This window comes from Lachancea thermotolerans, assembly GCF_000142805.1.
Source record: "Lachancea thermotolerans CBS 6340 chromosome G complete sequence".
In the NCBI taxonomy this organism is placed as follows: domain Eukaryota; kingdom Fungi; phylum Ascomycota; class Saccharomycetes; order Saccharomycetales; family Saccharomycetaceae; genus Lachancea; species Lachancea thermotolerans.
Window position 1 is genome coordinate 1,515,804 of NC_013083.1, and position 18,391 is coordinate 1,534,194.

General features: G+C 49.5%; 11 protein-coding genes and 1 non-coding gene across 12 annotated transcripts; 5 read left to right on the forward strand and 7 right to left on the reverse strand.

The window, feature by feature from the left end:
• Positions 1-144: 144 nt before the first annotated feature.
• Positions 145-2,325, reverse strand: LUG1 (Lug1p; the record flags this gene model as incomplete). Its single annotated transcript, XM_002555744.1, has 1 exon — positions 145-2,325. The coding sequence occupies one exon, from the start codon at positions 2,323-2,325 to the stop codon at positions 145-147; it is 2,181 nt and encodes a 726-aa protein (XP_002555790.1).
• A 200-nt stretch (positions 2,326-2,525) lies between these two features.
• Positions 2,526-3,623, reverse strand: KSS1 (mitogen-activated serine/threonine-protein kinase KSS1; the record flags this gene model as incomplete). Its single annotated transcript, XM_002555745.1, has 1 exon — positions 2,526-3,623. The coding sequence occupies one exon, from the start codon at positions 3,621-3,623 to the stop codon at positions 2,526-2,528; it is 1,098 nt and encodes a 365-aa protein (XP_002555791.1).
• A 455-nt stretch (positions 3,624-4,078) lies between these two features.
• On the forward strand, positions 4,079-4,972 carry NIT3 (putative hydrolase; the record flags this gene model as incomplete). Its single annotated transcript, XM_002555746.1, has 1 exon — positions 4,079-4,972. The coding sequence occupies one exon, from the start codon at positions 4,079-4,081 to the stop codon at positions 4,970-4,972; it is 894 nt and encodes a 297-aa protein (XP_002555792.1).
• A 120-nt stretch (positions 4,973-5,092) lies between these two features.
• Positions 5,093-5,698, reverse strand: ORM2 (sphingolipid homeostasis protein ORM2; the record flags this gene model as incomplete). Its single annotated transcript, XM_002555747.1, has 1 exon — positions 5,093-5,698. The coding sequence occupies one exon, from the start codon at positions 5,696-5,698 to the stop codon at positions 5,093-5,095; it is 606 nt and encodes a 201-aa protein (XP_002555793.1).
• A 1,445-nt stretch (positions 5,699-7,143) lies between these two features.
• ACB1 (long-chain fatty acid transporter ACB1) lies at positions 7,144-7,404 on the forward strand (the record flags this gene model as incomplete). Its single annotated transcript, XM_002555748.1, has 1 exon — positions 7,144-7,404. One exon carries the CDS (start codon positions 7,144-7,146, stop codon positions 7,402-7,404), a length of 261 nt encoding a protein of 86 aa, XP_002555794.1.
• Positions 7,405-7,827: 423 nt separating this feature from the next.
• KAP95 (karyopherin beta) lies at positions 7,828-10,422 on the forward strand (the record flags this gene model as incomplete). Its single annotated transcript, XM_002555749.1, has 1 exon — positions 7,828-10,422. The coding sequence occupies one exon, from the start codon at positions 7,828-7,830 to the stop codon at positions 10,420-10,422; it is 2,595 nt and encodes an 864-aa protein (XP_002555795.1).
• Positions 10,423-10,909: 487 nt separating this feature from the next.
• On the forward strand, positions 10,910-11,629 carry CAX4 (dolichyldiphosphatase; the record flags this gene model as incomplete). Its single annotated transcript, XM_002555750.1, has 1 exon — positions 10,910-11,629. One exon carries the CDS (start codon positions 10,910-10,912, stop codon positions 11,627-11,629), a length of 720 nt encoding a protein of 239 aa, XP_002555796.1.
• An 85-nt stretch (positions 11,630-11,714) lies between these two features.
• On the reverse strand, positions 11,715-13,364 carry KLTH0G17644g (bifunctional fructose-2,6-bisphosphate 2-phosphatase/6-phosphofructo-2-kinase; the record flags this gene model as incomplete). The annotated part of the gene is made up of 1 exon (XM_002555751.1): positions 11,715-13,364. The coding sequence occupies one exon, from the start codon at positions 13,362-13,364 to the stop codon at positions 11,715-11,717; it is 1,650 nt and encodes a 549-aa protein (XP_002555797.1).
• A 419-nt stretch (positions 13,365-13,783) lies between these two features.
• Positions 13,784-14,535, reverse strand: RPL26A (60S ribosomal protein uL24; the record flags this gene model as incomplete). Its single annotated transcript, XM_002555752.1, has 2 exons — positions 13,784-14,148; positions 14,517-14,535. The coding sequence occupies 2 exons, from the start codon at positions 14,533-14,535 to the stop codon at positions 13,784-13,786; spliced, it is 384 nt and encodes a 127-aa protein (XP_002555798.1).
• Positions 14,536-15,128: 593 nt separating this feature from the next.
• KLTH0G17688r lies at positions 15,129-15,200 on the reverse strand. Its single transcript has one exon. It is a non-coding gene; the product is annotated as a tRNA-Arg (tRNA).
• Positions 15,201-15,691: 491 nt separating this feature from the next.
• On the forward strand, positions 15,692-16,435 carry TIM21 (Tim21p; the record flags this gene model as incomplete). Its single annotated transcript, XM_002555753.1, has 1 exon — positions 15,692-16,435. One exon carries the CDS (start codon positions 15,692-15,694, stop codon positions 16,433-16,435), a length of 744 nt encoding a protein of 247 aa, XP_002555799.1.
• Positions 16,436-16,563: 128 nt separating this feature from the next.
• Positions 16,564-18,210, reverse strand: GAS2 (1,3-beta-glucanosyltransferase; the record flags this gene model as incomplete). Its single annotated transcript, XM_002555754.1, has 1 exon — positions 16,564-18,210. One exon carries the CDS (start codon positions 18,208-18,210, stop codon positions 16,564-16,566), a length of 1,647 nt encoding a protein of 548 aa, XP_002555800.1.
• Between the last annotated feature and the right edge of the window lie 181 nt (positions 18,211-18,391).

The following is an 18,391-nucleotide window of genomic DNA, read 5'->3' on the forward strand; positions in this document are numbered from 1 at the left end:
ATTATTGAAATGTAAACAAAAAAAAATCAACTCATGAAGCCAGCCGATGACATTACCAAATGGGGACAAATGATGAAAGCGAAGGCCGTCCCTTATAGTGGTTGGTTGCAATGGTTAAAGTGTAATCTCAGATAGCGTTATTTATTACGTTTTCAGACTATAGTACCTATACATGCCTCGCTCAATACAGCCGAATACGGTGTACTCAGCAGAAACTTCAAGATGCTGACGGTACGCCATGGTCATGTTTGGAGCTTCATTGCCGTCGCATATGGTGGTGTCTCTTATGCTAGAGTCTGTATGAAATGAAGCGGAAGCGAGTCTATGCTGCGGACCGCCCAGGGAGTCCTTGTCGGCAATGAAGTTTCCCCTGAAGAGACTTAACTGTGATCTACGGCGCTGGAGTTCGGGATCATTGAGGTACTGTAGATCACTCTCATATGCCTGCATGCTTTGGCTGAGGTTGGACATTGAACGGTCCCAAAAGAGCCCAATTCTTGAATTTGGGGGTGCGTCTGAGGTATCCGGACTGTGCAACGTGTTGTCATTGAGAAGGTTTCCACCATGGACCTCCCCTTCTTGCAAAGGATTTTCATTGTCGATGAGCCGCCATTCGCCTGGTGGCCGCACAGGGATCCGAATAGGTGGCGTATTTGGCCTCCTGGCAATGGTTCTGTTCTTATCAAAAAACTGGGAGATCGGCGCATTAAGGTCTCGGTAGGTAAGGTTTCTTCGAGCGCTGCTTTGTCGAACTATACCGCACCCAAGCATTATCTTAGTTTGAGCAAACTTCAAGAAATCCGGCTGTTTAAAAATGTCAATAATTTTGTTGCCCTGGGAATCGTAGTTTGTTAAGTATCCCAGGGTATCAATGTCTCCTCTGTTGAGATATTCGTCGGTCTTGTAGAGCCAATGCCTTCTGCCGTATACCGAGCCAATGTAGCATTTCCATGTCACAGGTTGACTTTTCGACGGATCTTGTAATAGCGTAGTGTTATCAATAAGCCGGCAATTAATTTCATGTCTTGAATTGGATGCTTCGATTTGCTGCCACGGATCAAATGACAATTCGATTGCGCACAATGACTTCGAATGTACGAGTATCGTGGGATCCTGAATGCTCCATCTGTTGATGTAGGCGTTATTGACAACGTTCAGGAATTTTAGGCGCTGCTCTGCAATTTCTTCACTTTGTAAGGGCGAAAGAAAGGACACCAATCGCGGAACTGGTACATTGTTGTCTTTAATGCTTAGGCTTTTCAAGTGTGGAAAGTTCAACTTGATGAAATGCAAAGTGTCTTGACACTGCCAATAGTACATTGTTTTCGTCACAGACAAGTCTTCTGTAAGATGCAAAGGCAACCCTCCGATGTTCAGATATTGTAAGGTTTTATTATGACCATACCGGCAGAGTCTCTTCAGCAGAAACATCAACTGTACGTCAGACCACGATGAGGAATGAGGATGAACCTGGACATTGAGCCATTGAAGCGTAGTGGAATTATCAACATCAGTGACTGCCGGATGGTAGCTAAAGAATTCTAGCACGCCCCTAGGGGTCAGCTGAGAACACATCGAAAGAGAAAGGTGGGTTAGACCCTTCAAGTGCGGTAAACTGTTTATTATTGTGCGATCATCAATGGAAGTATGACCTAAGTCAAGCTTTTGAAGTTCTGGGAGCGTTGCGAGTAATTTACCTAGTGTAGATGATGCTATCGTGGTACAGTCATTAAGACCTAAAGACGTAATTTGGTAATTATAATCAATGGGCTGACCATCCCTGTATAGCTTATTGACAGCACCAGTAAATGTCTCAGTAAACTTGTCATGAGAGCTCCCGCAAAAGTCAACCACGCTTAAAATGGTACCTGGTTTGAGCAGGAAATTTATAATACGCTCATCGAGGTCGCCTTGGATGTGTTCACTCGCCAAAAATTCGCGGAGGCTACCACGGGTCAGCCAAAGAAATTCCCACAAAGTCTCATTGGTTAGGTTCTTGATACTTTTGTTCATTTCACCCGTTCTCCCTAGCCCTATTGACGTCAGCTCCTCGAAGTCAGCTACTTGAACGTAACGCACAAGTTCAGGACTCTGTCGCAAAGTCTCCAGTAGCTTGTAGAAGCCCCGAGCAGAAGTGAAGTTCAGGTACCGGTATATGAGAACCTTACAGACGTGGTAGAACGTCTTGTTAACCGTGAGATTACTTCGCAGAAAGATCCGCAGATTTGAGTGAAATTTCTCTGGATTATTCGGATGGTCATTGGACATAAGGTCTTGAAACTGATACGTTAGAACTTCATAGACTATCTCAGGGGGCAGTATCATCTCTGTACCCAGCGCTTGTCTTATTTTCTAGCTTTGAAGTCCCCTTTATTTTAATTGGCATCGCTTAGTTTCATAAGCGTTTATAAAAAGGTGTCATTTAATAAAGAATAAAACAATATGAAAGTTAAGAGCTATGCAAACTGCCCCTCTGTGCTGTAAAATCTATATTGTAGTCTAAGGTAGCGGTAATTTAAAGTTGATTAATGCAGTGGTTTTCCGACTTCTTCAAACAGCATCTGCTTTAGGGTGTCTATGGAAAGCTCACTTTCCTCGCTAGGCTGTTTGAGGTCATTATCGATTTTCCAGAACGGATCGTCTAAGTTGAGAGGCGGGTATTCAGGTTCGTCCTCCGGGTCGTGGTATACGCTTAGGTACGGATGGCTGAGGGCCTCAACAGCGCTAATGCGCTTGTCAGGGTTAAAAGTGAGCATCCGATCCAGTAGGTCAATGGCATCTGGATTGACTTCTTGCGTCTGTAGAACTACTTGCCACGGTAACTTTTGCCGAAGTGGAAGGTTAGCGATGTATTCCTTCGCGCGTTTCGAGTTGATGTTTTCAAAATCTTCGTAAGATGGCGTACCTACTGCTTCAAGGATGAGCCATAGCTGGTGGTGATAGTCGCGTCCGGGGAAAAGCGGTTTGCCTGTAATCATCTCCGCCAGGATGCATCCACAGGACCAGATGTCCATTGCGGTTGTGTATTGCTGGAAAGTTAGCATAATTTCAGGTGCTCGGTACCACCTTGTGGCAACGTACTCAGTCATGAACCCCACGAGGTTTTGACGTGAGTGGGTGCTGGATGCCAGGCACCGAGCAAGCCCAAAGTCACACACCTTGAGGTCGCAATTAGAGTTTAACAGCAGATTCGAAGGTTTGATGTCTCGATGAATCACCTGTGCACTGTGTATCGCCTTGAGGGCTCGTAAAATCTGATACGTGAAGTATTGTATATGGTCATCGCTGAGGCTGGACCCGCCGCCACTGATGACCTTGTGCAGGTCCGTCTCCATAAGCTCTTGTACCAGGTAGACTGCCTGGAATTTGTCCATAGACGTTGGCCGCACAACATCCAGTACGCTAATAATGTTTTCATGGCTATGGAATAGTTTAAGCAGTTTAAGTTCCCGTAACGTTCGGGTTACAAACATTTGTTTGGCAAATGGTTGAATCTTCTTGATAGCAACCTTAGTACCCGAAGGCTTATGCACTGCCGAGCATACTGTACCATAAGCCCCTTCGCCAACTAGCTCAACCAGCTGGTAGCAGGACGGAATGTCAAATGTAATAGTTCTAGCCATACCAAGCCCACTTATTCAGCTCTTCCAAACCTGTCAGATATTGACGGTTTTAAATAATATGAAAACGAAGAAGGTTCTTATAATCAACACACTACTTGGTTGAGTGCTGATCAGTTTCTTAGCAATTCGCTGGCCTTATACCAGCACGGCGCAGCAGCTGAGGCCGATGAAACATCTCATTCTCAAGTTCTGGACTTTCGATGAGCTATAATCATCACGTGCCTCATATCACTTGAGCGTTAAAGGTTTAATTACATTGTAAGATAAGAAACCCACCCGACCAATTCAACTTTAATTGAGATATCTTGGCACTACCTTGAAGACTTTGAGGAAGAAGATCAGATCGGATCCACAATTCTTGCCACTTAGAAACCATTTTCACCCCTAGCAAATTGGGCAGAAAGCGGTCATAAACACAACAAAACTAACCAAAATTAAAGGGAAAACATTTGACAATGTCATTGAACGTATTGAAGAGCAAGTTGAAGATAGCTCTGATTCAATTCGCATGTGGAGCGCCTGATAAGAGTGCTAACTTCCAAAGATGCAAGACGTTTGTTGCGCAAGCAATGCGGGAGCAGCCGGGAACAGAATTGGTAGTGTTGCCCGAGTGCTTCAACTCGGTCTATGCGGCTACTGAATTCAGGAAAAACGCAGAAGTTGTCCAAGAAAGCTCGCCTTCGGTTAAGTTTCTCAGTGAGCTGGCACGCGAGCACCAAGTGACCCTTGTGGGAGGCACTATTCCAGAACTGGAGGTTGAAACCAACAAGGTCTACAATACCTGTTTGGTATTTGATAAAACTGGCCAGCTTATCGGTCGTCACCGCAAGGTGCACCTTTTCGACGTCGACATCCCTGACGGAATTACGTTCAAGGAGAGCGACTCATTGTCTCCGGGCAACAAGAGCACGACATTGGATGTGCCTCAGGGTAAGATCGGTCTCGGAATCTGCTACGATATGCGCTTCCCTGAGATTGCTACCATCAGTGCAAGGAAGGGGGCATTCGCGATGATTTACCCTAGTGCGTTCAACACCACAACGGGTCCAATGCATTGGCACCTCTTGGCGCGGGCTCGCAGTGTTGACAACGAGATGTACACCGTGTTGTGTTCACCCTCAAGGGTCCCTGGTAGTGGATACCAGGCGTACGGTCACAGTTTGGTGTGCGATCCACAAGGCAACATCGTTGCAGAGGCCGGTGAGGGCGAAGAGATCGTGTATGCTGAACTTGACCCAGAACGGATCTCGCACATGCGGAGATCAATCCCAGTCACCACGCAGGTTCGTTTCGATGTCTACAGAGACGTGAGTGTGGATGCCAAGGAGGACGACCACATGCTAAGCTGAAGGTTTTTAGGTATATACATATACTTCAAAGACAAATGAAAGATAGAAGATGGACGGTTATAAAGAGAACTTGATGAGTAGTGTTAGGGGATGAAAATGCGCGGCTGTTAGAATGCAGACTCACTTGATTTGAGCGGGGCTGGTTAGGCCAGGAATAGTTATTCTGAGTCTGTGTGTGACAGGCAGCTTGGGCACGACGGCGACCAAGGTCGTCAAAGAGAAGTTGAGCAGGAAGAGCTGGATGTCGTAGCGGGTGTAGTGCGTGCTCACAAGGAAGAGCGCGATGGGGACGAGGATGAGGAACTTGCGGGCTGGGGTGTACAGCACGCCGTCGTTGATCTGTTCCCACATGGTTAAGTTGTCGTACGCGCCACCGTTGAAGTCGAAGGGCGTACCCTTGACCAGGTGGAACATAATATAGGATCCTATCACATAGGTGGTGTTGGTCAGAGTCCAGGACCACTCGTTCGTGATGCCGGGGAGCAGGTTGTAGAAGCCCTTGAGTAGCATGATGATTACGATGTGGACAGCCCACGCACCACGCTGGTCAACCCAGGACGCGTTCATGTTGGGCATCTGTTGGTCGTTTTCCTCCTCGAGCGTCTCGGGCTCGACATGCGATATGAGACTGGAGGATCTTCTTCTGCGGCGGTCTTTAACGGGCTCCAGCAGTGCGTTAGAGCTCCCGCCCGAGGGAGAACTTTTTAGTTGCGGCCTGTCAGACATGTTGAATATGCGTATGCGTGTACGTGCGAATAAAGCAGCGAATAGCGGTGATGAGCAGGTTTCTTGGTATATGTACTGAAGCTTAGCAGGGGATCTTTAATTTCGAACAGTAAAGAACTTGGCCAGAATAGCCTTTTAATTTTCACAGCCGTTGATAGTGATTTTCAGCCTTGGTAAGAAGAGACCCGCTCGGCCGGGCCAGAAGGTTTCTAATCTCATCATGATGCCATATAGATATACCCCACCGCTTCCGCTAAGCTTGAGATATCTCAGGTACCCGAGAAGATACGCCCCATGCCTCGGATCGCGTATATCATTATATACGTTAAACTTCGTTCCGGCTAGCGAGGGCAATGGCCTCTGAGATCTCGCGGCACCGTCTCCGGCTCCGCGGCTGGGCGGCTGGGCGCGTTCCGTGCACCGGAATAATTACATGATCTGCTTGTGCTCGCTCGCAGGCCGCGCGCACCCCTTCCGCTGGATCGCGGGGGAGGCAGTGTGCCTCTGATCCAGGTCCAGCGCTGCAGGCTGACTAACAGCGCAGTTCCACCGTTTGCTGCTGTGCCATGCGTACAATGCGGGCCACGCTGGCAAATGGTATTATAAGCGAAGGCATATCAGGCTTATGTAATCACTGTTTGGAGGGCCCAAACGAGGACGGCCCTGGACACATTTGCGAGCTCAGCATCGCCGAATTTTCACGCCGTTGCGGAAGAAAACTCGCGGTTAGGACGAGGTACGCTGATGATCCTTATCTGTGGAGCAAGGTGCAGCCCTGCTTGCTGTGGCGCCGGAGGCGCCTTTTCCTCGCAAAAGTGTTTACACTGAGATTATTCCCAAAATACTTGCCCGCACACGCACGAAATGGCTGGAATTCCAGCACTAGAGAAAGGCTGGTTTGGCCCTCAGGAGCGAGCTCGATTCGCCACGCCTTTTCTAAAACGTCACCCGAATGAACTAGGTCACTTCGAACGCTTGTGTCAGAACACCTTGCCTCGCACTTGTGGCGGATTCCCGTCAAAGAAGGGCGATGGACCCATCCGCCATCGACGCCCATATCATGTAAGTCGTGCGCACTGAGTTGTCACGCTGGAAACGCACCCTCTCTCCGCGGCTGGCCTCTGCGCGACGATTCGCACGTGACCAGGTTCACTTTCGATCTCGTTCATAACCACCCGTAAATGGTGATGGATACTCTCCGTCGTTCAGCGGTAACTGCAGCGCCGCGGGCAGCTGAAATCCACCAGGCCCACATCATTTCCATAGAATGGCACGCCGCGTGGCGGCCACCCTCCGCTGCTCTGGCCCTGGCTCCTCAAGTGGAGAGCGCCGGTATTTTATATCACTGAGCACGAACGACACGCTGCCCTTGAAAACTCGCCTTTCGCGACTCTTCTCTTCTGCTCACCTCACTTCCCTAACCTCACACACTCCACAAAACAGCAATGGTTTCCGCTACTTTCGAACAGAAGGCTGAGGCCGTCAAGAACCTGGCCACCACCCCCTCCAACGACGAGCTCTTGCAGCTCTACGGTCTCTACAAGCAGGCTACTGTCGGCGACAACAGCTCTCCCCGCCCCAGCGCGCTAAACTTCAAGGACAAGTACAAGTGGGACGCGTGGGAGGCGCTCAAGGGCACCTCGCAGGAGGAGGCCGAGCAGAAGTACATCGAGCTGGTCGACCAATTGCAGCAGAAGTACAACTGAAGCGCCGTGTGGCCCGGGGCCGCGCCGCTTGCTAGCTAGTTTTCGTATTTAAAACACGGGTACTTATGTACTCATGTACTCGCAAGTCCTTATGTACTCAGGTGATGGGCCTTGGCCCCTCCCGTGGGAAGCGACTCGGGGCTCTGAAGTTTTCCGAGTATATGAAATTTCCTTGCGCATCTTGCGCTTCTTTTCCTTCGCTCTTCACGCCTCATACGTTGAGCCAAAGCGACCCACAGCGCCCTTCAGGAGGATCCCAGCCACTCTTAAAACGGTGGTCTAGCAATTGAACAAGAGCGTCCCGAAGTTACCCGCTGACAGCACCCAGAAGCGTACTTTAAGTGCTTTTCCCCCCTTTGGAAGATTATAGCGGCGCCCAATCCGCATCCCGCCCCTCGAAACCGCTCTAGGAATACCACCACTATGTCTGCTGAGTCTGCGCAGCTGGCGCAAGTCCTCGAGCAAACGATTCTGAGCCCGGACGCCACCGTGCGGCTGCAGTGCGAAACACAGCTGAAGAAGCTCTCGAATGAAAACTTTCTACAGTTTGTCGGGCTGCTCGCCCAGGTTCTTGCCGACGAGACCTGCCGTCTGGAAGCGCGGATCTTGGCCGGTCTGTCGATCAAAAACGAGCTGGTCAGCAAAGATTCCGTAAAGTCCCAGCAATTGACTCAAAGATGGCTCACCCAGGTCGACGACGCCTCGCGCGCCCACATCCGCCAGTTAGCACTTGCTGCACTTGCGACCCCTGAGCCTCGTGTTGCCAATGCCTCAGCTCAGCTGATCGCGGCTATCGCCACCATTGAGCTACCTCGCAACCAGTGGCCCGACCTCATGAAGATCATGGTCGACAACACCGCGGCACAGCAGCCCGAGAACGTCAAAAGAGCATCACTGCTCGCCCTTGGCTACATCTGCGAGGCCGCGGACCCAGGAAGCGAAGCACTTGTGGCACAATCCAACAACATTCTCATCGCAATTGTACAAGGCGCACAGGCCAGCGAGCCCTCTAGGGTCGTAAGACTTACCGCACTGAATGCGTTGGCTGACTCCCTGGCCTTCATCAAGAACAACATGGAGCGCGAGGGTGAGCGTAATTACTTGATGCAAGTTGTTTGCGAGGCCACACAGACTGACGATTCAGAGATCCAGGCTGCCGCGTTCGGTTGCCTGTGTAAGATCATGTCGCTCTACTATTTCCTCATGAAGCCCTACATGGAGCAGGCTCTTTACGCCCTAACCATTTCCACGATGCAGTCTCAAGACGAGAAAGTCGCCTCCATGGCTGTTGAGTTCTGGTCCACTATCTGTGAAGAAGAGATCGATATTGCCTTCGAGCTCGCACAGTTCCCTCAGTCTCCTTTGCAGAGCTTCAACTTCGCACTCACATCTATTCAGGAGGTTGTTCCCAACCTACTGAACTTGCTCACTAGACAAAATGAAGATGTGGAAGATGATGACTGGAACGTGGCCATGTCCGCCGGAGCTTGTTTGCAGCTTTTTGCCCAAAACTGTGGCAACTACGTTGTTGAGCCTGTTTTACGTTACGTGGAACTGAACATCACTAGCGACAACTGGAGGAACAGGGAAGCTGCCGTTATGGCTTTCGGATCTATTTTGGACGGCCCTGATAAAGTCCAACTCACGAACCTCATTCACCAAGCTCTGCCCCCAATTCTTCACCTAATTAAGGACCCATCCTTGCAAGTCAAGGAGACGGTAGCTTGGTGCATTGGAAGGATTGCAGACTTGGTTGTTGGCGCTATTGATCCACAAGCCCACCTGCCCGACGTCGTTCAAGCGTGCTTGGAAGGTCTCCAGGACCACCCTAAGGTCGCCACAAACTGCGCCTGGACTATCATAAATTTGGTGGAACAGATGGCAGACTCCCCAGGCTCGCCCATCTACAACTACTACCCAGTATTGGTAGATGCGCTAATGAAGGCTGCTAACAGAACTGACAATGAAAACAGCGCGCGCGCATCCGCGTTCTCTGCCCTGACAACCCTTGTCGAGTTTTCAACTGATCAAGTTGCTGAATCCGCTATTTCCATCTCCTCATTCATTTTGGACAAACTTGGACAGACTATGAGTGTTGATGAATCCCAGCTAAACAACGATGCCAAGCAGAGCTTAGAAGAATTGCAGTCCAACGTTCTCAGCGTACTATCTGCTGTCATTCGTAAAAATCCCGCATCTGTGACATCTGTATCAGATATGCTCATGGACCTGTTCCTCAAGCTGCTCGACAAGAAGGATTCGTCATATGTTGAAGATGATGTTTTTTACGCTATTTCTTCTTTGGCCGCTGCTCTCGGAAAAACTTTCGAAAAGTACTTGGAAACCTTTTCACCATATCTGGTGAACGCCCTGAACCAAGTTCAATCACAAGTCTCAATTACAGCAGTCGGGTTGATTGCTGATATTTCCAACTGCTTGGAAGACGGCTTCAAGCAGTTCGCGCCTGCGTTCATGAACGTACTCGGGCAAATGATCTCAGCTAATAATGCCAAGAAGGAGCTCAAGCCTGCGGTTCTGTCAGTTTTCGGTGACATCGCGTCAAACATTGGAGCGGACTTCATCCCATATTTGAACCAAGTGATGGCTCTCTGTGTCGCAGCCCAAAACACCAGACCTGAGAACGCATCTTTGGAAGCCCTTGAATACAATGTGAAGGTGCACGAGTCTGTTTTGGACGCCTACGTTGGCATGGTGGCCGGCTTGCACGACAATGCAGACGCGCTGTTCCCATATGTTGGAACCTTGTTCCAGTTTATTAGCCACATTGCTGATAATCCAACTCTGAATAGTGAGGACTCGACTGCAAGGGCTGCAGTTGGTATAGTCGGTGACGTTGCTGCCATGTTTCCTGACGGCAGGATCAAGCAATTCTACGCTCAGGACTGGGTTACTGAGTTTATCAAGAAGACTAGAAGTAACCCATCCTTTAGCCAGTCTACCAAGGATACAGCCAGATGGGCCAGAGAGCAACAAAAATACCAATTGGGGCTGAGGTAGTCTCCCTCCACCAAAACCTTTCACCTTTTTTTCAACCTTTTTTTCAACCCTTTCCTCTACTTTCGATTTCATCTGTTTTCTTTGAAATCGGCATTTCTACCCTTTTACAACTACGAAGCATTCTCTTTTTTTCTCTATTCCACATCATTCTTTGCATACCTCCTGTACTTTTATATCCCTCCTCATACCTCTTAAACTCTTTTATCTAACCTCTCTCTTCTCTCTTTCTTCATTGCATCTGCTTCCTCACACCGCCAACTCTTGTGCGTGGCAAGCTTTCAATAATACCTCTGAAACTTTAATGACTTTAATGCCCCATATTTAATGATACAGTACGATCTATATTAAACAACTACGCTGCGATCGCAGCGGGCGACGCCAGGACCCTGAGTCGCTGCTAAGTGAAATTTCAAAGAAAGTTCGTGTTTAAAAAATGCAGAACATGAAATTTATCAACTTCAGAAGGTAAATACACAAACAATTATTTATGAATGTCTCTGCAGTGACGCTGGATCCAATTTTGATTCCATTCGATGATACGTACATCTTGTATGATCCTAATGACGTGATTTCATACGTTTTGGTTTACTACTCACTATTGCCAATTGGAATCTTGATCTTCTACTTCTCGTGGTTCATCTCTTCCAGAGAGCTTGAGGCGGTGATCATAGCTGGAGGTCAGGTCGTGAACGAGGCCTTGAACAACATAATAAAAAACATTATAAAGGAGCCAAGACCAGCCTCTATCGGGAGTTCTTTTCAAAAGGACACAATCAGATCCGCCTATGGAATGCCTAGCGCGCATTCGCAGTTCATGGGCTTTTTCGTGATGTACTGGTCCCTTAAGGTTGTTCTTCACTGGCGCGGGCTCTCCAACGCAAGGAAGCTCTCCAGCATTCTGGCAATGGGCTTCACTACAGTTATGGTTGCTGTTTCTCGTATTTATCTTGGCTACCACACTGCGTTTCAAGTATGTGTGGGAGTTGCGCTAGGAGGGTTTTTTGGATCAATGTACTATATGGCTGTGGGCATTGTTAGATACATGGGTTTGATAGATTGGATCTTGGGATGGCCCTTTTGTAAGCGGTTGTGGGTTAAAGATTCGTTCAACACAAACTCGCTTAGTTTGCACGATGAGTACGAAGCTTGGATGCATAGATATAGCCAAGCTCGCGGAAAGTCAAACCTTGCTAAGAAGGATTTGTAGATAGTCATTCAGGAGGGGAAGCGTCCTATACATGCACAATACATACCTTCAAAACTGCGAGGAATATTACCATTTAGTAAGACGTTCATTTGTTCATAACAACAGGAATTCTCCGAACCTTATTTTCGAATGGGCTGAATGAGATTTCAATGAGTTCGTCTCTTGTAAACTTTAAGTTTGGAATGTCTGAGCACGAGCACGCCATGAGGTATCCGTAAAGTACTCGCAGAGCAGACTCATGACCGATGATAAGGATGTCGCCCCGCATTCTCTCCATTTCCAAAAGAAGCGGCTCCATCCGCACAGCAAGATCGTGATAGGATTCAGCGCGGGGAAACCTGTAATGATAAGGATCCTTCTTCCATTCTTTGTACTCTTCGGGAAACTTCTGGCTGACTTCATCCTCCGTTAGATCAGCTACGAGGCCAGGGTGTAGTTGCTGCAGCTGGTACCTTTGTCTTACAGTTATGCCACGCTCTTCGAAAAACTTGGCGGTATCGTGGGTACGCTTTCTTGGAGCAGTCCATACAACAAAAGAGTCCTCATCGCCGCCATCGCCTGAAGCTGGCTGTCTCATCGAGGCGTTACCAGTTGATTCCGTTCTACGGAGTGAGGCAGCAGTAGCTAGAAGAGGAGATAACGATGGTGACATTGAACGCGAGCTCAGCCCAGAATTTGGACTGCTCGCGCTCCCAATGGGGGTAATAGACACTGGCTGCTGGGAAGCTCTCCTTTCGTTGACGGTCTGCAGCACCAAGTCTGTCAGGAGATTGGAATATTTGACACCCTCTGCATTCAACAGCTCATCGTCGACATACTTGTCGTTGTCGCTAGTACCACAGCGAGCAAAATAAACACACCCCTTCTTGTTTCTCAGATTCATCAGGAAGAACACGATTTTGTTTATCAGGTATCCGAAATGGTTGTTATTGACACTCAGGCGTTCGCCAAAATTGACGTATTTCACGTAGCTGAGTTGTTCTTTTGGAGTCATCTCTTCGTACAGCTCTCTGTTGACTCTCAAACGATGCATGTAGTCATGGATTGCGTCCTTTTGCGGCCAATCGGCGTAATCTGCGGACTTCGTGGCCATATCCACGTTGTGCTTGATCATTTCTGAATCTGTCATCACAGACTCTATGAAAAGTACCTTGATGTTTCGTTCTGAGAAAATCTTCTGCAGCTGTGTTCTCTCTTCTACTAGGATGTTCAGGGCATCGTAGACCGCAAGTTGGCCCTTGCTTTCCTTGAAGAACTCTAGCATGTCAAGGAGTACTTGATCCAATATTTTCGTCCTCAGCGCCTGGCCTTCTGCGGTTTGCGGTTTGGCGGAGAAATAGTCGTTTGGAAACCTGTCGTAGTCGACGTTGACCATCCTCCTTCTGTACTCCGAGACGTGGAATGAGCTTGTACGCACACCAAGCCACTTAGTGTACCTTGTGATCGCCACCGACAGTAACGTCTTAGACGTAGCTGGTAGACCCACTAGCACAATGAGTATCTTGCCCGCGTGGAACAAACGCCCGGACTCTGTGGAGTACAGCTGACCCGGTGAAATATAATCGGATTTGGAGTCTTCGTGCACGCCATCAGTGGTCTCACTAACCTTCGGCCGCTTGTCGGCAGAACTGCTGGACCACCTCCTGCGTGTTCTAGCCATATGGTTTCCCATGCTAGAACCGGGGACGCTGAGCGTGTCCTTGATGGGGACCTCTTCTAATACACTGGAATCCATTTTAGGGGCTGTTGAGTCACTAGGATACTGGCCTTTGGACTCGGTCTGACCGCACGCTTGAGGTTCGACTTAGGGTTGTTGCTCGAGTGCACAAGAAGCCAATTATTATTAACCAGTGATATCGTCACCGACGTGACACCACAGCACTCCTGGCCAACAAAGCGATAGAAAGACACCTGGAGGGCGTACGGTAGCCATGGCGCTGCGCGCAAAGGGAGCCTGGGCGGGGCTCGCAACAGGCGCAACGAAAGAGCGCCATATAGGCGGGGTACCATGAGATCTCAGAACACTTCGCTCTATGGGTAGTGTGAAATGTAGATTACATTTATTTAGAAGCTAGTGAAACATGATGATTGAAAGATATAAGGGTCGCGAGATAAAACATGGGGAGGTTTAGTGGTTTATTACATGTTTTGCAGTTACTCGAACTTACCGCCCTTTCTCTCAATCAAAGCCTTTCTGTCCTTGTCAACGTGCAGCTTGGTGATGACGAGCTTGGATGGGTGGACGTTGATTGGGACGGAAGCACCGCTGGACTTCTCCTTGGTCAACTTGTCGACCTGGACGGCGAACTTCAATCTGTAGACGGAGGAGATCTTACCCTCTTGGCCCTTCTTGGAGCCTCTGACAACCAAGACCTCGTCGTCCTTTCTGATAGGCAAGGACTTGATGTTGTACTGGGCGCGCAACTCCTTGGACAAAGGAGCGGACATCAAGACACGACGCTCAGAGGATGGGGCGGTGAAGTAAGCCTTTCTGGCCTTTCTTCTGTCGGAGGACACGTCTGTAGGAGAGTTAGTAAAGGTGTGCCGCATGGAAAGACGACGGCAGCGAAAGTGCTTCTTCATGTGCGTTCGTTCGGAGAGTGCCAGTCAGTGTGCTGGCCAGCACGTACACACCGAAATGAGCTGGTCTGGGGCGCGCGGACAAAAATGTCGCCCTGGATCGCTGCGGTCGGAACTCGCTTCGTTCACACTGGGGAACCCTCTGAGATTTTGATCCTGCTTTCACTGCAACCTTTGCAGCCTGGCCGCTGGAAACCGCGCTTTCAACCTGATTTTACATCACCCACAATTCAGGTCCTGTTTTGCCTGTGCTGTTCGCACATTCCGCACTTTGCCGTCATTCTAATCGCTCGTTTCCACCACATACCTAGAGATTGCTTAGCCATTTTGTTATTGCCTTCTTACGATTGTGGCCCTGTAAACGCTAGATTCGCCAGTTGGAAATTTTGGCCTTTACGTTGTGTTACTTTCCGGCGTGTGCGCCGCGTGGAGAGTTTGCCAGGCCCAGGCGGAGCCTGGCGCCCGCGGCCACGGCCCGGCGGGTGGGAGCTACGCCGTAGGTCCACCACTACGCAGAGGCTAGGCGTGGTCTGCCACCGAGAGCCCGCCCAGAGCCAGTCCACACTGCCTAACGCGATCTGCCTAGGCAGCTCCCTGCGAGCTAGGAATTCCCGTACTACGCCGCCAGTCTAGGGCGGCTAGCCACAGCGCTGCGCCCTGGACACGCAAATGGGCGCCGACGCAAACAACACCTATCTTTTTTCAATATTTTCAATTATTTTCATATCTCAAACCGCGCGAATGTGTGGGTGTATATTGATGTGACAGTCAAATGGAGATATTTCACCCACGTGACTGTGTATGATCTCGCGTCGCGTGTCTCACACGTGACTCTCACCCCTGCATGGGCCAAAAATTTAGAAGGTGAATACGTTACAAGAAATCAAAAAATAATTAAATTTAGAGACCAAACTCTTGAAGCCCCTCCCGGGATTCGAACCCGGATCACATCCACCGGAAAAATGTATGCTAACCATTGCACTAAAGGGGCGATCTTCGCTTGGAATCTTCTCTCCGCGGCCCCTACTTAAGGAACTTACAAAACTTGGCGATGTCATAAGCACGCGATGGCTAAACGACGACGGGGAGTTATCAGTGACAGGACAAAGGAGCGCTGCCAGGAGCAGCTGCTAGCGAGGCGCGTGGTTCTCCACACGTCTGCGGCGGCCACCACCGGACGTTTCAGGGATGCGAGTACATCACCGGTTCGAGACGCGGCGCGCACGCATTCGCACAAATAAGCGACATCGCAGTCTGTATCGGAGCCCCGTGGCGCAAGATAAGCAGCGACGCCAGAGGCGACGCGGCGTATTCGGTGGAATCGGGCTGTTACTCTTGTCTAAACGCGGCATCATAACGGGGTACGACCGGCTGGCCAGCAAATTTTCGAAATTGGAGCGGCCCGGTGCAGGCAATGGATGAAGATGGACTCAGCACATCAGGACCGCTCAGTTTCGCAAGCCTAGGTTGTTGAGGGTCCGTATGCCAAACATGCTACTACTCAGGACATTGCCTAAGCGCGGGGTCTTTTTGCCCCGCTTCGCACAAACACAAGTGCCCACGGCACAGCTACTGGCTGGCCGTCTCGTCAGAATGCACAACTACTCGACGTTCAACGCAGGGGCCGCGGGCGCTGCGGGCGCCGCGGGCGCCGGAGCCAGGTCTGAGAACGCCAAACAGAAAAAGAGCCAGCCTCTGTGGCCACGCATAAGGGCGTTTGCCTCGTTCACGGTTTCCGGGGCGTTGGTCGTCGGAGCTTCCGGTCTGGCCGGGCTCGTAATCTACTTGATCCTGACTGAACTCTTCTCGCCCTCCGGTGACACGCGCCTGTTCAACCGCGCGGTGTCGAAGGTAGAGTCTGACGTGGTGGCACGGGAGATGCTGGAGTGCCAAGACACCGGAACCTCGAGGGAGAGACTCAAGGCCTACGGTGAGCTGCTCACGGACGACAAATGGACACGCAACAGACCGATCTCTTCTGCGAGACGGATGGGGAAGGACGGGAAGGAGCACTACTACATGCGCTTCCACGTCGAGTCCAAGCGGAAGATGGCCCTGATCCACGTCGAGGCACGCGAGTCCGAAAAGCATTACACGCCCGATCTGATATCCATGTACATGGACGTTCCAGGTCAAAAGCGCTACTACTTCATCAAGCCCGAAGTCTCGGTGATTAGACCCAAGGGCAAGGGGTTCCTGGGAGTCAACTGGGGACCCAAAAAGTGAGATCCGGGAGCCATGCGGGGCGCGCGCCCCCAGCCGGCCGGACCGCACGTTACGAATAGAGAGGTATGCACCGTACGCAACTTGCACACCTTCGTCTACAGACCAACTCTGTTTATCCTAAATTTTGTTTATACAAATGAAAACATCAATATTCCAAGTGCGAGTGTTAATGAAAACCACTTCGCTGCATTACGACTTCCGGATGACGCCCTTTCGTTGCTGTTCTGATGCAATTGGCGCGTATCTCCGTTAGTCGCTTTCGATGCGCTTCTGACGGTTTTAATAATGGCGGCACATCTTTTGTCCTGCGGCGCCTGTTTACTTTTGGTGTTGTAATGTATCTGCCCGTCGACTATGGGACATGTGCCGCTTGACTTTGGGTCCAAATAGTACATTTTGCTTATTTCAAGTGCAAGTTTCTGGTTGGTACTACAGTCGGAGAATTCCCCATATTGCCCTTTCTCGCCGTCAGCTTTGATATCTGAGCAATCCACCTGGCTACAAACATACTCAAAGTAATCTTTGTAGCGCGAGGGGTCATGGAACGGCTGGACGAGGCAAGGCAGTGACTCTTCGAGGCATGAGCATTTTGTCTGACTAGGAGTATCAGGGATCGTAGCTGCGGCCTTCCAAGTTTTGGAAATGGCAGGACACTCTCTCCGCTTTTTTCTTCGCGGATCTGAGCCCTGTTTGCGGGTGTGTTCTTCTCTGGTTATCCCTTTTGGTTTGGCCCGTGAAAATTCGTCTTTGAGGAAATCAAAGTCCTTCAAGTGAACGACCTCGTTGTCTTCATCTATTTTTACCACTCCGTAGTTGTTTTCTTCCTCGAAATACATGTATGCCGGTCCTCCAGACCACACCTTGGTCATATGTGGGCCATACAACGCCTCAACTTCGGTGAAGGGACGTGGCCGCACAGAGTTGCATCCAAACTCCGAAAAGAATATTGGGACGGGGTAGTCTTTGAATTCCTTAGTTCGCTGGTCGTAACCGCTGCTATGGTAAGACGAATACCCACACCATTCATACATGTTGATTCCATAAAAGTCAGCGACGGAATCGCCACAAATAAAGAACTGTGCCAAGTTTTCTCTGGTTTCAATATCATCGTTCGTTGAGTATCCTATAGGGATTGATCGATAGCCGTTTTCACTAATGTGGCCTTTGATATCTCGTATCGAAGCCTTCACAAAAGGCGATGCGTCGGTGTTTGTTATATCATTGGTTACCTCATTTCCCGCAAAAAACCCTAACACGTTGGAGTATTGATGCATTGAATCAACCACGTCCTTGTACCTTTGGTAAACCGACACATCCCACGTTGGAGAGTCTCTTGAAATTGAGTTGTCGGGCTCGGAAAGGTCCAGCAGAACATAAATTCCATTCGCGGCTAATTCTTTCATGCAGACATCGTGTGACTTGGTGGGATCAATAGCATATACTCTAATTGTGTTCACTCCCAATTCTACCAGGTGTGGGATGTCTCTGAGGCACAAATCCGGAGACGCGAGCGGATCGATGTATTTTGTGTCCATTGCCCCCCCTTCCAAGAGTTTCAGATCGTTCATGGAGTAGCTAGGTTGATATGCAATTCCTTTCATGAAAAACTGCTCATTGGTCATGCTGTTGAAGAACTTGTCTCCATGTACTTCGATTGCAGGCAAATCGCTAATCGAAGTTGGATATTCCAACTTGAAATCTTCTGTCTTGATGACGCCTGAGGCAAACATAAAGTATGTAATAAAAATATTGAGCAAAAGAAGCATTATGTTCATCTTGGCGGAGCGTTAACTCGGGGAGGCCTTGTATGATTAGTTGCGCGTACTTTGTGCATATCTTGGTTGCATGCATTAAGCTAAGGTTGCATCTTTATATAGTGAAAAACCGCTTGCTGGCGCATTCGCTTAAGCGACAGAACACAAAACTTTTGACGCTGCAGCAACTGACACACCCAGA